This window comes from Anolis carolinensis, unplaced genomic scaffold, assembly GCF_035594765.1.
Source record: "Anolis carolinensis isolate JA03-04 unplaced genomic scaffold, rAnoCar3.1.pri scaffold_13, whole genome shotgun sequence".
NCBI classification, from domain to species: Eukaryota; Metazoa; Chordata; class Lepidosauria; order Squamata; family Dactyloidae; genus Anolis; species Anolis carolinensis.
This window is the reverse complement of record NW_026943824.1, coordinates 8,772,071-8,793,178: the sequence shown is the minus strand read 5'-3', so window position 1 is coordinate 8,793,178 and position 21,108 is coordinate 8,772,071. Positions and strand designations below refer to the sequence as shown.

General features: G+C 39.7%; 1 protein-coding gene, 1 long non-coding RNA gene and 1 other non-coding gene across 6 annotated transcripts in view; 2 read left to right on the top strand and 1 right to left on the bottom strand.

The window, feature by feature from the left end:
* The window catches only part of eef2k (eukaryotic elongation factor 2 kinase), a 31,329-nt gene extending 13,936 nt beyond the window's left edge, over positions 1 to 17,393 (top strand). For all 4 annotated transcript variants that reach the window (XM_062964612.1, XM_003229226.4, XM_016998480.2 and 1 more), the window contains 15 exons: positions 2,108 to 2,168; positions 2,542 to 2,579; positions 2,711 to 2,882; positions 3,258 to 3,407; positions 3,674 to 3,806; positions 4,420 to 4,547; positions 5,727 to 5,928; positions 6,441 to 6,508; positions 7,128 to 7,199; positions 7,907 to 7,969; positions 10,342 to 10,476; positions 12,333 to 12,521; positions 12,768 to 12,892; positions 13,791 to 13,969; positions 14,572 to 17,393. In XM_062964612.1, coding sequence (XP_062820682.1) covers positions 2,108 to 2,168; positions 2,542 to 2,579; positions 2,711 to 2,882; positions 3,258 to 3,407; positions 3,674 to 3,806; positions 4,420 to 4,547; positions 5,727 to 5,928; positions 6,441 to 6,508; positions 7,128 to 7,199; positions 7,907 to 7,969; positions 10,342 to 10,476; positions 12,333 to 12,521; positions 12,768 to 12,892; positions 13,791 to 13,969; positions 14,572 to 14,681 — 1,825 coding nt within the window. In that variant the 3' untranslated portion in view covers positions 14,682 to 17,393. The remainder of the gene's footprint in view (positions 1 to 2,107; positions 2,169 to 2,541; positions 2,580 to 2,710; positions 2,883 to 3,257; positions 3,408 to 3,673; positions 3,807 to 4,419; positions 4,548 to 5,726; positions 5,929 to 6,440; positions 6,509 to 7,127; positions 7,200 to 7,906; positions 7,970 to 10,341; positions 10,477 to 12,332; positions 12,522 to 12,767; positions 12,893 to 13,790; positions 13,970 to 14,571) is intronic.
* Positions 9,105 to 21,105, bottom strand: LOC134294229 (uncharacterized). The gene is made up of 3 exons (XR_010001196.1): positions 20,846 to 21,105; positions 14,257 to 14,348; positions 9,105 to 10,553 (listed from the first exon to the last, which is right to left on the bottom strand). It is a non-coding gene; the product is annotated as an uncharacterized LOC134294229 (long non-coding RNA).
* trnal-aag (transfer RNA leucine (anticodon AAG)) lies at positions 20,933 to 21,014 on the top strand. Its single transcript has one exon. It is a non-coding gene; the product is annotated as a tRNA-Leu (tRNA).
* Positions 21,106 to 21,108: the final 3 nt, after the last annotated feature.

Here is a 21,108-nt window from a genome sequence, read left to right as displayed (position 1 = left end):
ATGTGACGTGTGCATTCAGTGTGAAATTTCACCAGCTGGTCTTCTGCTTATAATATTTTGGAAGTACATGAGAGCCCCCTTGCCATCATCGAAGCATTCATTTATCCTGAAAGTGCCACTGTGGAATAAGAAAATACTATGGCCAAGTTCAAGACTACCTTCACTACCACAATAGCATTAGATCTCACTAGCATACCCTGTTTCCCCGAAAATAAGACATCCCCGGAAAATAAGACCTAGTAGAAGTTTTACTGAATTGCTAAATATAAGGCCTCCCCCGAAAGTAAGACCTAGCAAAGGTTTTGTTTGGAAGCATGCCCGCCAAACAGAACTCCAGAGCATGCAGGATTGGTAAATGTACATACCAGTTGTACATGGAAATAATGGTAGTAACAAGAAATTCTTGATAGGATTCACAGTTTGTCTGGTTATGCTGGTTTGTGATGACAACTACTGTACAGTATATAATAAATGTTCATTTTTTAGTTCAACAATAAATGTGAATTCTTCTTCATGGAAAAATAAGACATCCCCTGAAAATAAGACCTAGCGCATCTTTGGGGGCAAAAATTAATATAAGACACTGTCTTATTTTCGGGGAAACACGGTAGCAGTGCTGCAGTTACTGGATCACACAATGGGAGGTCCAGACGTGCACTTTGCTGTTTCACAACAGTGAAACACATTGTTGAGATCACACTTTTAACAACTTCTACGCAAGGACAGTATTTGTGCCCACTGAAATGGAATATCATCCTTGACAGTAGACTGATATACATATTATGTTACATTCTTAAAACAAGAAAATGATTTGAAATCTCTGGAGGGTGCTAATATTATAATTTTCAGTCTCCCTTGTACTTTTTCCTCCCCTTCCTTCATTTTTTCCCCTCTGGCTTTAACATTTCAGAAATTTTGCTTTTGTACTCCAGATCCAGGAATCCACTGGTTAGGCAGTTTTGGGAATTGTAGTCCAAAAAAATTAATTTTTCTCTGGAGTGAACGCAGTTTAGATTTGGCCAGCTTTGTTCTTATTCTTGTTGCACTGTTCTTTTTAAAGAATTCTATTCTAACCATGCTTAGCAAGTATACACATGCAAGAGAAAATAAAATCTGTTTCAGGGATGGCACAGTTTGTGCCAAGCTCTGATGTAGAAGCTACATGTGCTCTTGCAATATTTTTCAGATCAGAATTAGTCGGCATTGCTCACATTTGGTAGCGCTTCACTTATAACTGTTTAGGTTCAGCTTGTACCTACCTTCACCTGTTTTGATGATAAAAGAAAGCCTCCAGGGCAAAATAATCATGCAATTACATGTTGTCTTGCCCTTCATGCTCTCCCATCCACAGAAGTAACTGAGCATATATCTCCAGAGAACATCTAGCACATAGGGGTTTGTGATTATATGTGGACTGTAAATACCGTGTTTCCCCGAAAATAAGACAGTGTCTTATATTAATTTTTGCTCCCAAAGATGCTCTAGGTCTTATTTTCAGGGGATGTCTTATTTTTCCATGAAGAAGAATTCACATTTATTGTTGAACAAAAAAAATGAACATTTCTTATATACTGTACAGTAGTTGTCATCATAAACCAGCATAACCAGACAAGCTGTGAATCCTATCAAGAATTTCTTGTTACTACCAATATTTCCATGTACAACACTTTTTGGTATGTACATTTACCGATCCTGCATGCTCTGGTGTTCTGTTTGGTGGGCATGCTTCCAAACAAAAACTTTGCTAGGTCTTACTTTCGGGGGAGGCCTTATATTTAGCAATTCAGCAAAACCTCTACTAGGTCTTATTTTCTGGGGATGTCTTATTTTAGGGGAAACAGGGTACCTAGTGCCCTTTCACTTTGCACAATTAAACTGACACAATTATAGCACTGTGATTCTAATATAAGTGCAATGGAAACCTGGGATCTGGAGTTTAGGGAGCGGTATTTAGAATTTTGTGCCAGAGAGCAATAGGATCTCAATGAATTACAAATCCCATGATTCCATTAGGTATATCACAAAATTTTCTTAATTACTTACAGTGCCCCTGATGTCACATTGTGCATTTTAATAACCAGACTTTGGTATTTTACCCATTTGACAGATATAATGCTGTGACTGGGGAATGGATCGAGGACGAGGTTCTGATCAAAATGGCTTCACAGGTGAGGACAGGATTGCCTCTGACTCTTATCCTTAATTTTTAATAATATATTTTGCTTTATTATTTCTTTTTCACCTTGTGAATTCAACCAAGAACTAACAACTAACCCAAGTCCCCTCTTTTTAAAAAATAGTGTTCTAAGATTGTAAATGCAAAGAGGGATTTTAGGTGTTGAGTAATTTTCCATTGGTTGAATTTGCAGGGAACAGTCCGATCCCATTTTCCATTCAATTCTGTCTTCACTGGCATCAAAATTTACATTTCTGGTCTCTATAGGCTTAGATGGATGGGTTTCAATTTCCCAGTAGTACATGCAGGGATTTTCACTTCTACATAAGCTTCAGGTAAATTTTAATTTCTGTATTGCTTTCCAGCCTTTTGGCCGAGGAGCCATGCGGGAATGCTTCAGAACGTAAGTGTTTCTATTGCTCCTTGTCATTTTCCTTTTGAGGAGTTATCATGATATGAAAAACCACACACAATGCCATACTCATGTTTACAGAGAGCACTATGTCCAACTTCATATTAATTTTGTCCTTGTAGGAAAAAGCTATCCAATTTTTTGCACACTCAGAACTGGAAAGGTGCCTTTAACTATGTGGCCAAGCGATACATTGAAACGGTGAACAGGGATGTCTACTTTGAGGATGTGAGACTCCAAATGGAGGCCAAGTTGTGGGGAGAGGAGTATAACCGGCACAAACCCCCCAAACAGGTATCGTTTTCAAGAGAAAAAGCAAAATAATAAGGATCAGAAAGATGGAGTTTGCAAAGCAGTTTCTCTGGGATTATTTACATAGATCTCTTAAAAGATACTATCAGTTACTTTACTACAGATAAATCCATAAGTGTTCTAATGGAAAATTGTAAAAGTTTTTGTTGAATGAACCATGTATTCTCTCCTTTCTATTCCTGCTTGACTCTGGGAAATTTAAATGTCCCATGGTAGTGGCCCGTGGGTTAAGGAAACTCTCCTTAAACACATCATATATTTTATTCTTGGCCAAAGTTTACTTTACCTGCTTCGTCTTTGGTTCCAAAAAGATATGTTCCCTTTGTTACATCTTTCTGGCTTCCTTCCTTTTTCTAGGTGGACATTGTTCAGACCTGCATCATCGAAATGAAGAACAGACCTGGCAAACCTCTATTTCACTTGGAACATTATATTGAAGGCAAATACATCAAATACAACTCAAACTCAGGATTTGTACGCGATGACAACATCCGCCTCACTCCACAGGTTAGTCTTTCCTGGTGACAGTGGGTTGGTAGCCCAGTTGGCTAGTGCCTTGCGCTGGCTCTCAGACTGTTGATCCAGGAGTAGATGATTGTCCATATTAGCCAGGGATCAAAAGTCAAGGGGGACAGAGAGAAAAGGAGTTCAGGTAATATTCTCACTCAAAAGATGAGTTACTTAAAGTGAAGCGCAGGCTACAAGGCATGAAATTTAAGAGTAGGCCTGGCTTCTCTTCTCTCACGACTGATGGACCTTGTGATTCCCTGCAGGCTTTTAGCCATTTCACGTTTGAACGCTCAGGGCACCAGCTCATCGTCGTCGACATCCAAGGCGTTGGAGACCTTTACACCGACCCTCAGATTCACACAGAGAGTGGCACCGACTTCGGGGATGGCAACCTTGGTAATTGCTGACTTGTTAAATCTTTGCCATGATGCCCTGTTAGAGCAAGGGGGTTAAGCTCAGTTTCACTGCATGACTCTTTTGGTTGTCTTCAAAGAGACGTTAGTTGGAGTGGACCAGCAGAGGAACTCACATATGCATAGAGTTTAATATTTCAAGTGTATGTTTTTCCTCAAGAGAAAGTTCCCTCCAGTCAGGACTTATTGATTAGTGTTGAATATCCTTTCAGCTTCAAGGTTTGGCTGCTTATTGCCTGGGGGAATCCTTTGTTGGGAGGTGTTAGTTGGCCCTGACTGATTCATGTCTGGAATTCCTCTGTTTTCTGAGTGGTGTTCTTTATTTACTGCCCTGATTTTAGAGTTTTTTTTAATACTAGCAGCCAGATTCTGTTCAGTTTCATGGTTTCCTCCTTTTTGTTGAAATTGTCCACATGCTTCTGGATTTCAGTGGCTTCTCTGTGTAGTCTGACATGGTAATTGTTAGAGTGGTCCAGCATTTCTGTCTTCTCAAATAATATGCTGTGTCCACCTCCCAGCAGATTCACAGGGAAGATTTAGGGCTTTCCATATCGAAACGGTGTCCTCACAGGCTCCTTTTGATATCTGTCTCCCAGGTGTTCGGGGTATGGCCTTGTTCTTCCATTCTCATTCCTGCAACAAGATTTGCAAAAGCATGGGATTGACCCCGTTTGACCTCGCCGCCAAAGAGAAAGATGCCTTAGTTCAAAGTAATAAAAAGCTTGTAAGTGCTTTCTGCCTCTAGATCAAAGGGAAATGTGCAATGTAAATAAACAGCACTTAGCATTTATGCATCTTTATATAGTGCTGAAACGAGTAATGTATGCACCCAAGCCCTTTCTGCAAATACACACAAAAGGATCTCTTCTATTAACAATTGTTTCCTTTTTTATTTATCTGGGAAACTGATTAATAGGTTTGAAACAAGCCAGGAGGTGGAGCTGGTTGAATATTCAGCCATTTCTCAATCTGGCAACTGTAGTTTCCTACTTTGAATATAACAGAGAACAACTTACTTGTAATTTCCTAATTGTGAATACTGGTGTATTTTTAAAAATAAATGTTACTTGGTTTATTAAGTTGACATAGCATTATTCAAATCAACCCACAGTTTTTTAAAATAACTAAAGCAGATCAATTTTCTCGATGAGGGAATATTATGAAAATGGGGTAGTAGCAGGGTTTTGAACATACCTTTTAACGTTTTATATGTTGTGGCCAAGATCCAGTGTATCCAACATTAACAGAATTGGGATTTAATTCTCACCTCATCCCTTCATAATACCAAAAATATGCTTCAGAAACTTTTCCACCCCTCCAGAGCAGATTTTTTAGGACTCATAGAGAGATCACCAATTATAGCATAAGGAACAAGATCTAGGCAAAATTTCAGCATTGGATTCTGAACATAGTGTTGTTTTAAACATCTGTATATTACATAATGATTTATATAATGATGACATGATGCAGCTATTTATGTAATGAATATAGAAAGCTATTTTTTCTTTTTCTTTTTTCTTTGAACAAAAGATTTCTGAATTACTGTGTTTTTTCAATTCTAAAGCACACTTTTTCCTATATAAACATCTCTTCAAATGGAGTGTGTCTTAGAATCGCAGGTGTATCTCATGTGTTTTTGTTGATGGTGGTGGTACTGAAATTAGGCTGCATCTTACAATCAGTGGTGTCTTGCAATTGAAGAAACACAGTATTATTCTACATAAAATGGTGGGAAAGGTGGGATATAAACGGGACAAACACATAATAATAATAATGATGATGATAGATCTTTATATCCCGCTTTTCTCCCTAAACGGGACCCAAAGCGGCTTACAACATTATATAAAAGACAATACAAACAATATAAGCAATGTTCCATGATCTTTTTTTCCTACTTGTCAAGGAATTTGCTCAGACTGTTGTGCGAGGCACAGAAGAGAAATGTGGCAGCAACCGGGTCAGAACCATTTCCGGCAGTCGGCCTCCTCTGCTTTTCCGATTGTCTGAAAACTCTGGGGATGAGAGCATGAGCGACATGGCCTTCGACTCCTGGCCCTCGTCTCCATCTTCGGCAACACCCCATAGCCACAAAAACGAGAACCTCCGTATGTTATCCTAAGATGTACATCTCTGCATTTTGTTCTCATATGATTCAATATTTCTCCTTGGTCAAGATTATAAATTAATTTCCAGTTTCCCCCCTGATTTCTCATAATTGTGTATTGAAGTGACATTTTTATTTGTGTAACATTATTGTTTTCTGTGCACAAACCAATGTGTCTTCCCAATAATATATTGTTATTTTTGCTTGTTTTGCTGCTCAAATAAAAAAAATCAGGGGGTGTCAACATGGGCCAAATAAATTAGACTCACCTTGCCATTGGTGTGACATGTGGCGGTTTGGCAGCAGAATTGCTGTGTTCAGCCATTAATCCAGTACAAGGAGAAACGTCCTTTTCCCCAGTGAAAACACTTCCAGGAATGAAGTTCCCTTCGAAAGGGTAGATTTCACTTCCTGTTGTTTCACCCTTGTCCTTAACTAGAAGTTGTATGTAAGTCTTTCTCTTGGCAAAGAAAGACCTGTTTTCTAACAAATCTCTACATTCCTCTCCTCTAGATTGGCCTGTATTCAATGAAGTTGACAACTTGGTTCATAATGATCATGAAGGACTTGACAATCAAAGAGTAAGTGTTTCTTCAGTGGTCAAGTTAGAAATAATTGTGTCAATTATGTATGTCCTTTTTGAACACAGAGCTGCCCCAATAATACAGGAAATATGTGGTGGGGGTACACAGATCTATCAGGATTGCTTTTGTCCCCATGTCCCTCTTTCTGAAAACTTCCTTTCTTTGGATTTGATTGTGGCAATTTGGTGCTTAGATGCACAAGAACAAACACATTTCTGCCTCTTTTAGCCTAAAGTTCTCTTCAGAGCACTGAAATATAAAATCCCCTAATCTTAATCCTCACAATGTAAAACACCATCAAACTCTCATACTCAAATAGTTTATTTTATCTGATCCAAATATCTCCAAAGAGGATTAACTGAAGTCTACAGTCATATAGCTGTGAGCAGGGGCCTTGATCATCTACTTTTCTTCTCATTCCCTGCCTTAATTTACATTTTCTAATGTTTACATACTATTCTTCAATTTTCACTATTTTTAACTAACATCATGACATGTTGTGATGATTTCCATTGTTGGATTTTTTAAGGCAGTAATGGAAAACCTGTGATTCTTCAGGTGTTACAGTGTCACAAACCACATCATCCTTAACCTCATGTCATTTTTTCATTCCTAGGACTGTGAAAACGGAGGTGACAGTGGATACCCAAGTGAAAAGAGGAGTGAACACGAAGATATGGATCACAAAGTAACTTCTTCTTTTGCTATTTGAATATTCTTTTCTTCATTTGTTTGCAGTTTGTTGGTATTATTGAATATGAGCAGAATAAGTAAAGCGTGTCAGAAACCCCAGTGCTCCTTTAGTTGTTTTAAAATTCAGTTATATTTTATATAATATTTAGTTAATAATATTATTAATAATAATATTAATAATATTAATAATAATATTAATAATAATAATATAATAATAAACAGATTTGACACATAGTATTTGTCCTCGTTTCAGAGCAGCAAAAAGATATCGTAGCTTATTAATGGCCTACACATGTCCTACATATTTATAACAGTCAGTAGGCTGTTAAGAATTCTGGGAGTTGAAGTCCAAAACACCCGGAAGGCTGAAGTTGCCTATGCCTGGTCTACACTGACTGCATAATGCAGTTTGATCTCAATTATAATGACCGTGTAGATGGGGCTTTATAGGAAAGTGTATCAATAAATCCTTTCTCTAATGTAGAAATAAGAATATCGTCAACCTCTTAAAATCCTGTAATTAATTAACTGTTATGCTTTTATATGTATTCATTGATTCGGCCTTAGCGGTAATATTTTAATGTGACTGTCACTGAAGCAGAGGTATCACTCAAATTTCCCCCACAAAAGCTATAGACAAGAGCTTCTTGTCATGATGTTCAACAAAATTAATTTTGTTTTATTTTTTTTACATTAATGTAGGTGCATTCCAACTGTAACCGAAGACATGAAAGTGACGAAGACAGTTTGGGCAGTTCTGCAAGGGTAAGTAAGACAGAAATTCTCTGAAGATAATACCTGACTTTGGTTGGTTTGCTCCCTAAGCCTCCTATGTCATTCCTCCAACTCACATGTGCCGTATGACCCCTGCATCCATAGGCTGTATGTTTCCTTTCTTTATGTAAATCCGCAAAAGCTTCTGGCCAATAATACCTTAGAGGAGCCATGGGCAAACTTCGGCCCTCCAGGTGTTTTGGACTTAAACTCCCACAATTCTTAACAGCCTACTGGCTATTAGGAATTGTGGGAGTTTAAGTCCAAAACACCTGGAGGGCCGAAGTTTGCCCATGGCTGCCTTAGAGCAATGCACAATGGACCTAGAAAATGGCCAGCGATCACGTATTTTGGTGGGCATGGATCAAAAAAACGGATCCCAGGGATACAGGGGCCGTAACTGTATATGAAAAGCTATTTTTCTTTGAGTTGCTGAGTATTGTTTTTCATGACTTACATCTCATTTTCTTTCACTTTTTAATTTCTTTCCTTCTCAATTAGAGAAACACTGTTGTAAATAAACTCTCTTCAACTACTAAAACTAGCCCCTGGAGCAAACGGGTGAATCTGCATGAATTCCTTCATAATGTTCTCAGCTTTATTTTCTCCCTGCTGATGAATTTGGCTTTTGATTTCTGCTGCTGTTTCCATGGTTCAAATCCATATTTTTCTAAAACACCCCAAATATTTGAATGTGCTACTGTGTCTTGCTGCTGCTACTTGTTTTCGCTCCACAAAGTAAACAGGGAGGGCTTCTATATCTATGTATTACATGTACTGCATAACTCCCTCTTTTGCATTTTGTCATGATCCACCTCTCACAATCGGCTATTTATTCTTACAGTGTCAAATTACTGAAACTATCAAAAATAATTGTACTTTTATGGCAGTGCAGCCTGATTCTATTTTTTCTTTGTGGGGTGCAGGTATCAAGACAGCTTGAACCTACATATGTGTAATGATGTGGCAGGGGGGAATCTTTTTATCCCACCGCTGCCACCAATTTGTGGAGATGTCAGGCAGAGAGGAAATATTTTTTTTCTCTTATTCTTTTATGCTTTCTTATTCTTATTCACATTAGATGGTAGCGTTACTTAGCTTTGAATATAGGTGACAGAGACTTGGATGATGAAGAACAAAAACAAGTTTATTTCAGGCACAGAGCTTAGTGGTTACAGTAACTTCTTTAAAGGCACTTAGATAATGGTTGCAAAGTTAATAACTGATCACTTTGGATCTAACTGGGATTGCTTTCCCTTTCTCTAACCTGGAACCCGTGTCTTCCCTGTGACTAAAATCACAGACTAACTTAAAATAAGTCGCCACTTATTTTCAAATTGACTCAAAATGTCCAATCCTTTGAGCCACCCTGATCCCTCAACCAGAATTAGTCTCTCAGTACCTCATAAGGGCACTGACTCTAAAACTAACCTTCCCTATGGTTCTCTGACCACAGACTAAACTTTTTTTTTTTTAACATTCCCTCCTTTTTCTTCAAACGGCGATTGGCTCCACCCTCGTTACTATGGCAACCTGCCTCAGAATGCTGAGCTGGTTACCATCCCCCACGCACTGGTGACTAATACTTACCATTTTAAACATAGTTAAACCTGACTTTTAAAATGAAATTAAACATGACATCTATAAATCAAAATAAAAACACACTTCTTTACAATATGGATCATTCAAAATTCAGACTTGGGCAACCATTGGCCATGCTGGTTGGGGTGTTCTGAGAGTTTCAGATCATTAACTTATTTTCTAAATGTTCTAAATTCTTTTCAATGCCCCCAATTCTTTGCCCTTCCAATAAAGTGCCTTTTAGATCTTACACTGCTCATTGGGGACTTGCATTGCCTGTTTTGCTAGCCTTTTGCTGCCACCACAATAAGTGGCAACTAGGAGTTTGTTTGTGCATGTGATTTACTTTTCCCCAAATTGACAAGAAATTATTGTTGTGGAGAATGAGCTACAGCATGAATGGGAACTGGGTGGTTCTCCAGATATTTTAGAACTGCAACTTCCATCATTCTGTTCCATTGACTAGGCTTCTAGGACTGGCAATGTAACTATATCTGGAAGGCCACACAGTTCCCACTTCTGAGTTACAATGCAATCCTATAATTGAACTGTAAGCCCAACTGAGTTAATTGGGATAAATATATGTATTTATGCCTGATTAAGTTCTGTTTTACTTAATTCCTTTTCACAAATTTGTTTTTGGGGGGAATTACTGCTGCAGCTTGAGAAGGCTCTCTTGATTCTGGATGGCAGTGTGGTCTCAATAAGATGTAATTCTTCTTTCTTTTCCTTTTAAAAATACATTTCAAACTCACGTCAGCAGTGCCTTTGTCCTGTTTTAGGTCAGTGTGGAGAAGTGGAATCTCTTCAACGCGGCCAGAGTCCACATCCACAGACCCTCCTGTGTTGCAGTGGAAGTGCAGAGGCTCAACGCCTTGGAGCTGGAGAAGAAAATTGGGAAATCCATCCTTGGGAAGGTTTGAACACCACAAACTCTTGCTTCTGGCAGGTCCCGACTGGCATCTGATTTTTGATACTGACATGGGTCTCAGGTCTGGGGGGAAAGCAAGGTATAAATAGAGCTACTAATAATAACAGCTCTTGTACCTTTGTGCAACATACACAACAATGCCTACTGCATACCTAAACACTGCAAAGGCGCTAGATCCCATCTATCCTGGGTGTTAAACAGGGTCAACCTTGGTTAGTGCTTGGATTGAAGACTGCCACTGAATATGAAGTATTGCAGGCTAGATTTCAGAGAAGAGAACTGACAAAATCTGTACTTAAATTCTGCTATGAATCTACTTCTGTGCCTTGTAGTCTCGGGAGAAAGCAGTTGTGTAAGAATTTTATGAAGCAAAGCCTAACACCGGGTTGGGAAGAGCAGCTTATAGTTTCCACACTCCTTTAGTGGAAGAGTTGGGTTCCAGCAAGGCTAGCTTGGACTGATGGGAGTTGTAATAATTGAAAGGCCATGCATTTCATGCTTTATGTAGTGAAAGATCTACCTATTTTTGCTGTTGTGGAATTGCTAAAACAGGTAGTGATCTGGATCAGCGTCCACCCAAGAGCAGATATAAATAACATGTTGTGACTGCGCCTTCGGGGATTATGGTTGATGGGGATGGAATTCGAAGAGGAAGAAAAAACCCTCGTGATGAGGGTTCACTGGAGGAGTTACGCAGGAAGCGACTTAGAGAGCTATATGGGGGATCTTCTGAGGAAGATTCAGATGGGGAGATGGATGCTGAGGAACAGGTGGTGGCTGGGGAAGCGGGCACTGAATGGGCACAGCCACCGGAGATGTCTGGGGATTTGGGGTCTATGGATACTTCTGAACCTGGGGTTTCTGCAGGAGCTGATCCCAATTGGGATGCTTGGAGAAGGGAGGATGGTTCTTTAAGTGTTCATGGGGCTAAGTGTGGGCAGGATGATTGGGACTCCGACGAATTGCTAGGTACTCCAGATCCACGAGCTCTAGCTGTGTGGAGCTCAGACTCTGAGTAGATTTGGGACACCTGGTGTTTGGGTGTGAGTGTTTGGTCACCCAGGAGGAAGGGGAATAAAATGGGAATGTTTGGCCACTGCACTTTGCGTGTGGCAAGGTGTTGCTGAGGCGCCATTGGGATCTCTGTGTTTCCATGAAGACTGGACTTGGACTATGATTTGAATCTGCTGTTATCACCTAGCTTGCCTCTCGCTGTGTCTTATCGTGGACCTGTTTTGGATGACTGCACCCTCTTCAGACCTTGGATCGGAATTTGACCTTGCTTCTGCCTTCGCCCTGTGATTAATGACTACTATCGGCTTTTGACTCCTGGCTTGCTCTTTGGACACCGCTGTTATCTCCTGACCTGACCTTGGAATCCCGGACGACGTCTTTTCACCATCCTTTTGGAGCCTTCGGCTTTATCCACATTGTGGAAGCAGTCTACTGCATTCTTAGTTTGTTTGTTTCCTGACCAATTTGGTGTTTTCTTTTGGGAACTGTTCCTTTGAAAACTACAGAGCCGGCTGGCAGGGCTTGGACTCAGAAAGTGCAGTTTGCACTAAGTTTGTTTAGCTTTGTTTTTACCTGCTTGTGTTGCTGAATTATATTTTTGTTTGAACTGCTCTTGAAGCACTGATAGTGAAGTGTTTCAAGGTTTTTTCTGTGTTAACATTACTTTTTGGCTTATCTGCTGAATAAACTATTTTTGTTCGCTAATTGGCGTCTGACTCTTGACATAACAAAGAAACACTTGTAGAGCTGTGCTTGTGCTTAGCCAGCAGGTTTATTTTCCTTTTAATCACTCATCCTCCAATTTCTTCCCTCTCCTCTCTCACACAGGTTCATTTGGCCATGGTTCGATACCATGAAGCTGGCCGTTTCTGCGGGAAAGACCAGGAGTGGGATGAAGAGTCTGCGATTTTCCACCTGGAGCACGCAGCGGACTGCGGAGAGCTGGAAGCTATTGTGGGACTAGGGCTCATGTGTTCTCAGCTGCCACACCACATTCTCTCTGAGGTCACTCTCAAGGTAAGCAAGGCAGCACTATAGTTGGAGGGTTGGATTCTGGTGATTAAATTGATTGTTGCTCTGCTTCACAGCAACCCAAATGTTTTTCTGCCAATTATCCCTTGAGAACTGTGATTATCAGAAACAATATTTTAGATGGTCAAGATCCCAAACAATGATTTTTTGTACTAGTTCAGCCTTTTCCTCCAGTTGGATTTGAGAAAACAATAACACAATTATTCAGCTCTTTTTCGTCTTTTTGTTTAGGACACAAAGGAAAATAGAATCAAAGGATTTGATTATTTATGCCGAGCAGCAGCAGCTGGAGACCGTCCTGCCATGATCCTTGTTGCAAGAGCATATGATACAGGCCTAAGTCTTGCTCCTGACAGGTACTATGTTGTTTGGGATGCTGACTGGCAATTCCTTGGTTCGCCAATTGCATGGGTTTATGGTCAGTTTATTGATCAGTTAATATATTTGACTGAGAGTCAGTGAAAAGCAGGGGGGGTGTCATATAGATTGAAATCTGTCCTGGGTTTTTGAATTGGGATACCCATTAAAGAGACTTCCATCTTGCCTCTTTACATCAGCTAGAGGCCCCTATCCGCAATAACATGCTATGCTAGTTTTATATCTGGAGCAGAATGAAGAAGGCGGGGCCGGGAAGACATCTTTCCACCATGTCTCCTGTATCAATTTAATGATATAATGATATATAATAATATTATACTATACTAATATTATAATACATTGTATATACATGTAATAATAATAATATTATGATGTAATACAATGTAATAATTATTATAATTCACTATTATAATTGTATATTTATATTACATGCAATATTACTAATAATATTGCGATATAGTTGTATAATATAATATATTGTATGTATATATACTTGGCTTGAGTCCCCTTCGGGGTGAGAAGGGCGGTATATAAATGTTGCAAATAAATAAATTAAATACATAAAACATCCCCTTCCTTCCAGCAAAGGGTTCAGGTTTCAGAGACAACTGGCAATAGGCTGCTGCAATATTTGCTTTCAAAGTTGTTTTCTGAGAATCTGATGGTTGTGCTGTCTAATTATACAGAAATATATTTGCCTTTACTAGAACAAATATGGCATTGCTCATCATAGGTATCCAGGGCTCACTCATGCAAATGTACTAATTAAATGTCAAATCTCAACAGTTTGCAAGCAGATGTGAACAAAAGCCTCCCCAGAGGAATACTCCTGGAGTTTTTTTTTTCATATTTGCCTTTCATTCTTGAATTACTCAGAGAGCGAGATTGGAAGGAAGCCCTGTATTGGTACAATGCGGCATTAAACATGACCGATTATGACGAAGGAGGGGAATACGATGGGACGCAGGATGAGCCCCACTACCTCCTCTTGGCAAGAGAGGCAGAGATGCTGATGAGCGGAGGGTTCAACCTGGACAAGGATCCACAGAGATCGGGTATGGCGCGATGCTTCTAATTTTGTGGGGGTGTTCGTCTGTTGCAGCAAAACTATCCAGTTGTCTTCTGGTACCTGAAAGACATGCTTTATTTGGCATAAACTTTCATGGACTGCATCCCAGGCCATCAGAAGCATCTCAGACTGATTCATCTGAAAGATACCTAAAGTTTCCAGTACTCAGGGCATTTAGATTGTGAGTTCTGTGTGCCGGTGTGAGAAATCAGCAAACTCCTTGTAAGTAGGTAAACAGGCAGAGAGAGAAGTAAAGATTTGATTGATGTTCACCTTCTCTGGTTGGTTCCGGATTCTAACTGCTGGATTCAAACCTTTCGGTCAGCAAGTTCAGCAGCTCAGCAGTTTAACCTGCTAACTGGGAGCTAAAGGAGAAAAGAGAAAAAGGCTTTATGAATCAGGCTTGGTGTTGCGTTCTTTGGGTTTGAGTTAATTGAATCAATCCCTTCACAACCATGTGTTGGTCTAGAACCTAATTTTCTCTGGCTGGGGATGATGGGAGCTGTAGCCCACTACAGGCATCTATAGGAGAAGAAAGTTTTTTTGTCTTTGCTCTCTCAATGTGGTTCTTCCCTCCTGTTGTTCCAGGTGAGCTGTACACCGAAGCTGCTGAAGCTGCGATGCAAGCCATGAAGGGCCGTCTGGCCAACCAATATTACCAGAAAGCGGAAGAAGCCTGGGCCATGATGGAGGAGTGACACTTGAAAAGAGCCTGTTTACTTGTATATATATCAGATAGATATTTTTAAAAGACTTATTTGGTTTGGAGCAAAAGGGGGGGGGGAGAGAAGAGAAAATAATCTTTTTGTATGTGTTGTTAACTTGTGTTTTTCATATGACGATTTTTCTAACTGTTTCAACTGAGAGACAAACAGAAACGGCAAACTGTACTGTTAATGGCATTTCAGAGATGCAGTCTTAACTGATACTTTTGTAAATTGTCCATCCAGGGAAATCAATTATCTTCACTTGGAAGAAAAAAAGTGTACATTGCATCTTTGTGGTAAATGGCATCTCTGTCTTCCATCCCAGCCTTGCTGTGTTACAAATGCAGATCTTCTGCATTATGCCTTTTTTGATACAAGTGCATGCAACTCTGTGGGAATTCACTTGTCCAGTAGAGAATACGGCATGAGCTGGATGTGAGGTTTTCTGGAAGTAGGAACACTTCTTTGCTTTTTCTTTGAAGTAGCTTCATTTTTCACTCTTCCTCCAAGAATTACATAGATGTAGTGCTCTCTTTATCTGCCCAACTAGATGGTAAAGATGGTAAAACATCAAAACATCTGAGCATCCCCTGGGCAATGTCCTTGCAAATGGCCAATTCTCTCACACCAGAAAAACCCACATCGGTATTTGTATTTGAAATATTCTGTTTGTTTTCCTATTAGATGTCAACCTGCTGGGATTTTGGTCAGATCATGGAGACAAAGAGCAAATATCATTTTCAAAATCCTCTGTGTTGACCTGTATTCCAGAAAATAAGTAAACACAGAAAGATAATGTTTATCTTTCGGGTGCTCATGGGAAGAAAAATGGAAAGTTGGTAGGAATTAATGCAAGTGTAGCAAATAATATGTTTGTGCAGCAAGGCTGCTATCATTCAATAGTATCGTATAGTTGCTGCTAAACCAGAGTTCTTTAACACTGCTAAGGCCTTTGCATAGTTCAATGGAATTAATGGGAAATTCAATATTGTTCAATAGGTAGCATATCTTCATTAACACCTTTGCTTCAACAAAGATATTTTGCACTTCTAGTTAAATGTTTATGTCTTGTAGATTTATCAATTGTTCCTCCTTGTTCGGTGCTATTAGGTAGTTAGGAATTAATTGTCCCACCAATTTCCCCTTATTTTTATTAGATACTGTCCTCCTTGGATGTGAACGATTTTACATATTGGTTTTCTCATGCTCGGTTTTATGTATATTATTGTAGCAAAATACTATAGTTTAAGGTCAAGGAAAAAAATTTAAACTGCTGCTACCATCATACTTCAAGAAAGAAAGTCAGCAAAAAACAGACGAATTGAGATGTTATTCATGAGTAACCTAGCTGAACAGATAACAGACTGCAAACAAGGAAGCTTTTCCTTAAAGACACATTAGCCCTTAAAACATTATTATTATGCTATGAACACCAACAATGGTTAGCAGTGCATTATACTAAACATATCCTCATATAACATTGGGAAACATATGAGGACAACACAGAAGATGTTGGATTGTATGTTAAAATTGCCAATTCTGTTTGCAAATACAGTAGAGTCTCACTTATCCAAGCTAAACGGGCCAGCAGAAGCTTGGATAAGCGAATATCTTGGATAATAAGGAGGGATTAAGGAAAAGCCTATTAAACATCAAATTAGGTTATGATTTTACAAATTAAGCACCAAAACATCATGTTATACAACAAATTTGACAGAAAAAGTAGTTCAATACGCAGTAATGTTAAGTTGTAATTACTGTATTTACAACTTTAGCACCAAAATATCATGATATATTGAAAACATTGACTACAAAAATGGCTTGGATTATCCAGAAGCTTGGATAAGCGAGGCTTGGATAAGTGAGACTCTACTGTACTTGGAAGTTGGGTCCATTGAGAGTATAGGGATGCAACTCTTCTGATCACATTCTGCAAGAGAGTACTGTAGTCTTGCTTGCTTGTCTATGCAATTAAGCCTTCTGCTTCCATAATAGCATTTTTAAAAATCTGTTTGTGCTAGTGACATCTCTGTTCCCATGAGGATACATTGTCCTATGTGCTGTTGAATGGATAACTACTACAAATGGACAGACAGCTCAATGAAAAATGCCAGAATCTCTGTCCCCTTCTACACTACATTATATGGTCAGTGTAGATTAGGCCTGGGCAAACTTTAGCCCTTGAGGTGTTTTGGACTTCAACTCCCATAATTCCTAACAGCTGGTAGTGATGTGGTTCATTTGTAACAGCACCACTTTGTGGTCACAAGTGACTGCTCACACAATTGAATGTTCCTCCGTGCAAACCTATCCCTCAGATGGGAAAAAGGAGATGTCAATTTACGCTGCAGACTTTTCATTGATTGCATCCATAGCTTTGTGCAGATTTCTCTTGGTCTTGCTAGACTTCAGTGAACCTGGAATATGCCAAACTCTATTTTTTGCTCCCAGTGCTTCCTTTTCAGGCCTTTTGGAAGTCTTATTTGTGCAGTAAGAGCCACGGAGGGAGGCTGATTGCCATCCATAAGTCGTACCCAACACTTGTGAGCTCCTTACAGATTTGCCACACTCTTTGCAAAGGATCGAAACCTCACCAACCCAAAAGGCTTGAGTTCCTGTATGATGTTTACATTATCCTGTGCAAGGGAGGAAGCACAAAAATGCTGTGATGGGTACATTTTCAATAAAGAGAGCAAAATGAAATTTCTTCTAAGTCTGCGTCTTTCTTTCAATGCTGGTGGCCTTTGCTTCTTCCAGAATGCTGACATTTGTCTGCCCGTCTTCCCAAGAGGTTTTTGTAGGATTATTTGTAGGCAACGCTGATGGAATCGTTCCCAGAGTTGAGTGTAACATCTGTAGATGGACCACATTTTGCAGGCATATAATAGGGTTGGGAGGACAATCTATCTATCTATCTATATATATGGGGAATGGCATCGCTCCACCGGGCAAAACAACAAAACTAAAGGCCCCCCAACCTAGAAAATTGACAACACAACCCCTCATCCACGTTTCTATGTTCTTACAATCTACACACCCCCAACCTCCACGGGGCCAAAAAAAACCCCCAAAACTGGAATGCACCGGAGGAAGGGAGGACGCAAAGGAGAGAGGGTGCCCCTGAGCATGTGCAGAGTGCCAAGCAAGGAAGGAGGAGGAGGACTCTCCTGGCTAAGAGAAAGAATGCTGGGGAAAAGAGAGATGCTAGATACGACAGGTTTGGGAATGTCTCCTCTGAGCATGTGCAGAGTGCCCAGGACCACAATGGGAAGGGCTGTTAACGATATCTGGTGTATATATGTGCGTGTGTATACATGTATATTGATATTCACACTGCATCTCAGGGACTGCAGACCAAGTACAGACTGCTAAGCAAAGCATTACTATTATTATTATTATTAAAACACTAAAATTAGAATACAGTAGAGTCTCACTTATCCAACATTCGCTTATCCAACGTTCTGGATTATCCAACACATTTTTGGAGTCAATGTTTTCAATACATTGTGATATTTTGGTGCTAAATTCGTAAATACAGTAATTACTATGTAGCATTACTGCCTATTGAACTACAGTAGAGTCTCACTTATCCAAGCTAAATGGGCCAGCAGAACATTGGATAAGCGAATATGTTGGATAATAAGGAGAGATTAAGGAAAAGCCTATTAAACATCAAATTAGGTTATGATTTTACAAATTAAGCACCAAAACATCATGTTATAAAACAAATTTGGCAGAAAAAGTAGTTCAATATGCAGTAATGCTATGTAGTAATTACTGTATTTATGAATTTAGCACCGAAATATCACGATATATTGAAAACTGACTACAAAAATTCGTTGGATAATCCAGAACGTTGGATAAGCGAATGTTGGATAAGTGAGATTCTACTGTACTTTTTCTGTCAAATTTGTTGTATAACAATGTTTTGGTGCTTAATTTGTAAAATCATAACCTAATTTGGTGTTTAATAGGTTTCTCCTTCATCTCTCCTTATTATCCAACATATTCGCTTATCCAACATTCTGCCGGCCCATTTATGTTACGTAAGTGAAAGTCTACTGAAAGGTCGCAGGTTTGAACAGGGGGAGCACCCCCACTGTTAGCCCCACCTTCTGCAAACCCAGAAGTTCGAAAACATGCCAGTGTGAGTAGATCAATAGGTACCGCTCCGGCGGAAAGGTAACTGCTCCATGCAGTCATGCCGACCACATGACCTTGGAGGAGTCTACGGACAATGCTGGCTCTTCGGCTTAGAAATGGAGATGAGCACCAACCTACAGAGTCAGACATGACTGGACTTAATGTCAGGGGAAAACCTTTACCCTTGACCTTAACTACAGTAGAGTCTCACTTATCCAAGCCTCTGGATTATCCAAGCCATTTTTGTAGTCAATGTTTTCAATATATCGTGATATTTTGGTGCTAAATTAGTAAATACAGTAATTACAACTTAACATTACTGCGTATTGAACTACTTTTTCTGTCCAATTTGTTGTGTAACATGATGTTTTGGTGCTTAATTTGTAAAATCATAACCTAATTTGATGTTTAATAGACTTTTCCTTAATCCCTCCTCATTATCCAAGATATTTGCTTATCCAAGCTTCTGCTGGCCCGTTTAGCTTGGATAAGTGAGACTCTACTGTACCACCAATTCCTCAATACTTTATATTTCCCATATCACCATACTTCGCCACAGCAACGCGTGGCCGGGCACATCTAGTAGCTTTATGAACAAGCATCTTGGAATCCCTACAGATGTCCCGATCCTCAAACACTCTTGGCTTCATTTGGAAAAATGCTGCACTCGCAGAGTTCAGGCGGTGTTGTACTTCGGCATCAATGTTGACTTGTAGAGAAGTGGCTGCCAAGGTAGCAAAATGGTCAACATTTTCTAACGTTACACCATTAAGCTATATTTCTGGCATTGCAGAGGGACTGCCTGGTGACTGCTGGAGAGCACTTTGGTTTTCTCGATGTTTAATGAGAAGCTGAGCTTCTCGTATCTTCTGCAATGGTGTTTTGAGTGGTTTGTAGGTCTTCTGAATGTGCACAGATTATGTTCTCAACGGCATACTGGAGTTCTATAACATGTGACAAATTTGTGAACATCCTGTGGCTCCTCTACGATGACATGACGGCAACTGTCTTGGACAGCAATGGCTCCCAAAGTGACCCATTTAAGGTGGAATCAGGTGTCAAACAGGGTTGTGAAAGTGCCGCAACCTTATTTTCCATCTTCATTGCTGTGATACTTCATCTTGTTGAGGGGAAGCTTCCCACCCGAGTGGGACAGTTGGCAAGCTATTTCACCTCAGCAGACTGAAAGCCAAAACTAAAATATAAACCAGTTCAAAGCATATAATCTGGGTTTTGTTTGGCAGTGTAGGTTGAGGCCTAAAAGACAGCTATGAAGGAACTTGATAACATTCCTAAAGTGTAAAGATACATTAAATACCAAAGTCAGAATCGTTAAACAGTAGAGTCTCACGTTATACAGTAGAGTTCTGGATTATCCAATGTAGTCAATGTTTTCAATATATCATGATATTTTGCTGCTAAATTCGTAAATACAGTAATTACTACATAGCATTAATGTGTAATGAACTACAGTAGAGTCTCACTTATCCAACATAAACGGGCCAGCAGAACGTTGGATAAGCGAATACGTATGTTGAATAACAAGGAGACATTAAAGAGAAGCCTATTAAACATCAATTTAGGTTATGATTTTACAAATTAAGAACCAAAACATCATGTTAGACAACAAATTTGACAGAAAAAGTCGTTCAATACGCAGTAATACTACATAGTAATTACTGTATTTACGAATTTAGCACCAAAATGTCACGATGTATTGAAAACATTGACTACAAAAATGCGTTGGATAATCCAGAACGTTGAATAAGCGAATGTTGGATAAGTGAGACTCTACTGTACTTTTTCTGTCAAATTTGTTGTATAACATGATGTTTTGGTGCTTAATTTGTACAATCATAACCTATTTTGATGTTTAATAGGCTTTTTCTTAATCTCTCCTTATTATCCAACGTATTCACTTATCCAACATTCTGCCGGCCCGTTTATGTTGGATAAGTGAGACTCTACTGTACATGGTTGTGAAAACAGACAGGAAGAGACCATGAACTCACTCGAAATGTAGCGCTGGAGGAGAGGACGCCATGGACTGCCAAAAAAATCGCATAGATAAGGAATGGAAACGGCTTGTTCAGCACGAGGGTAGCGTGGCCGAGCGGTCTAAGGCGCTGGATTAAGGCTCCAGTCTCTTCGGGGGCGTGGGTTCGAATCCCACCGCTGCCAAAACGTTTTTCCTGCCGGCTGCTTTGAGACGCTGAGCAAGCGAGTGCGCGCGCAGCCACAGCGCCCCCTGCTGCCCGACAGTGCACACACATAC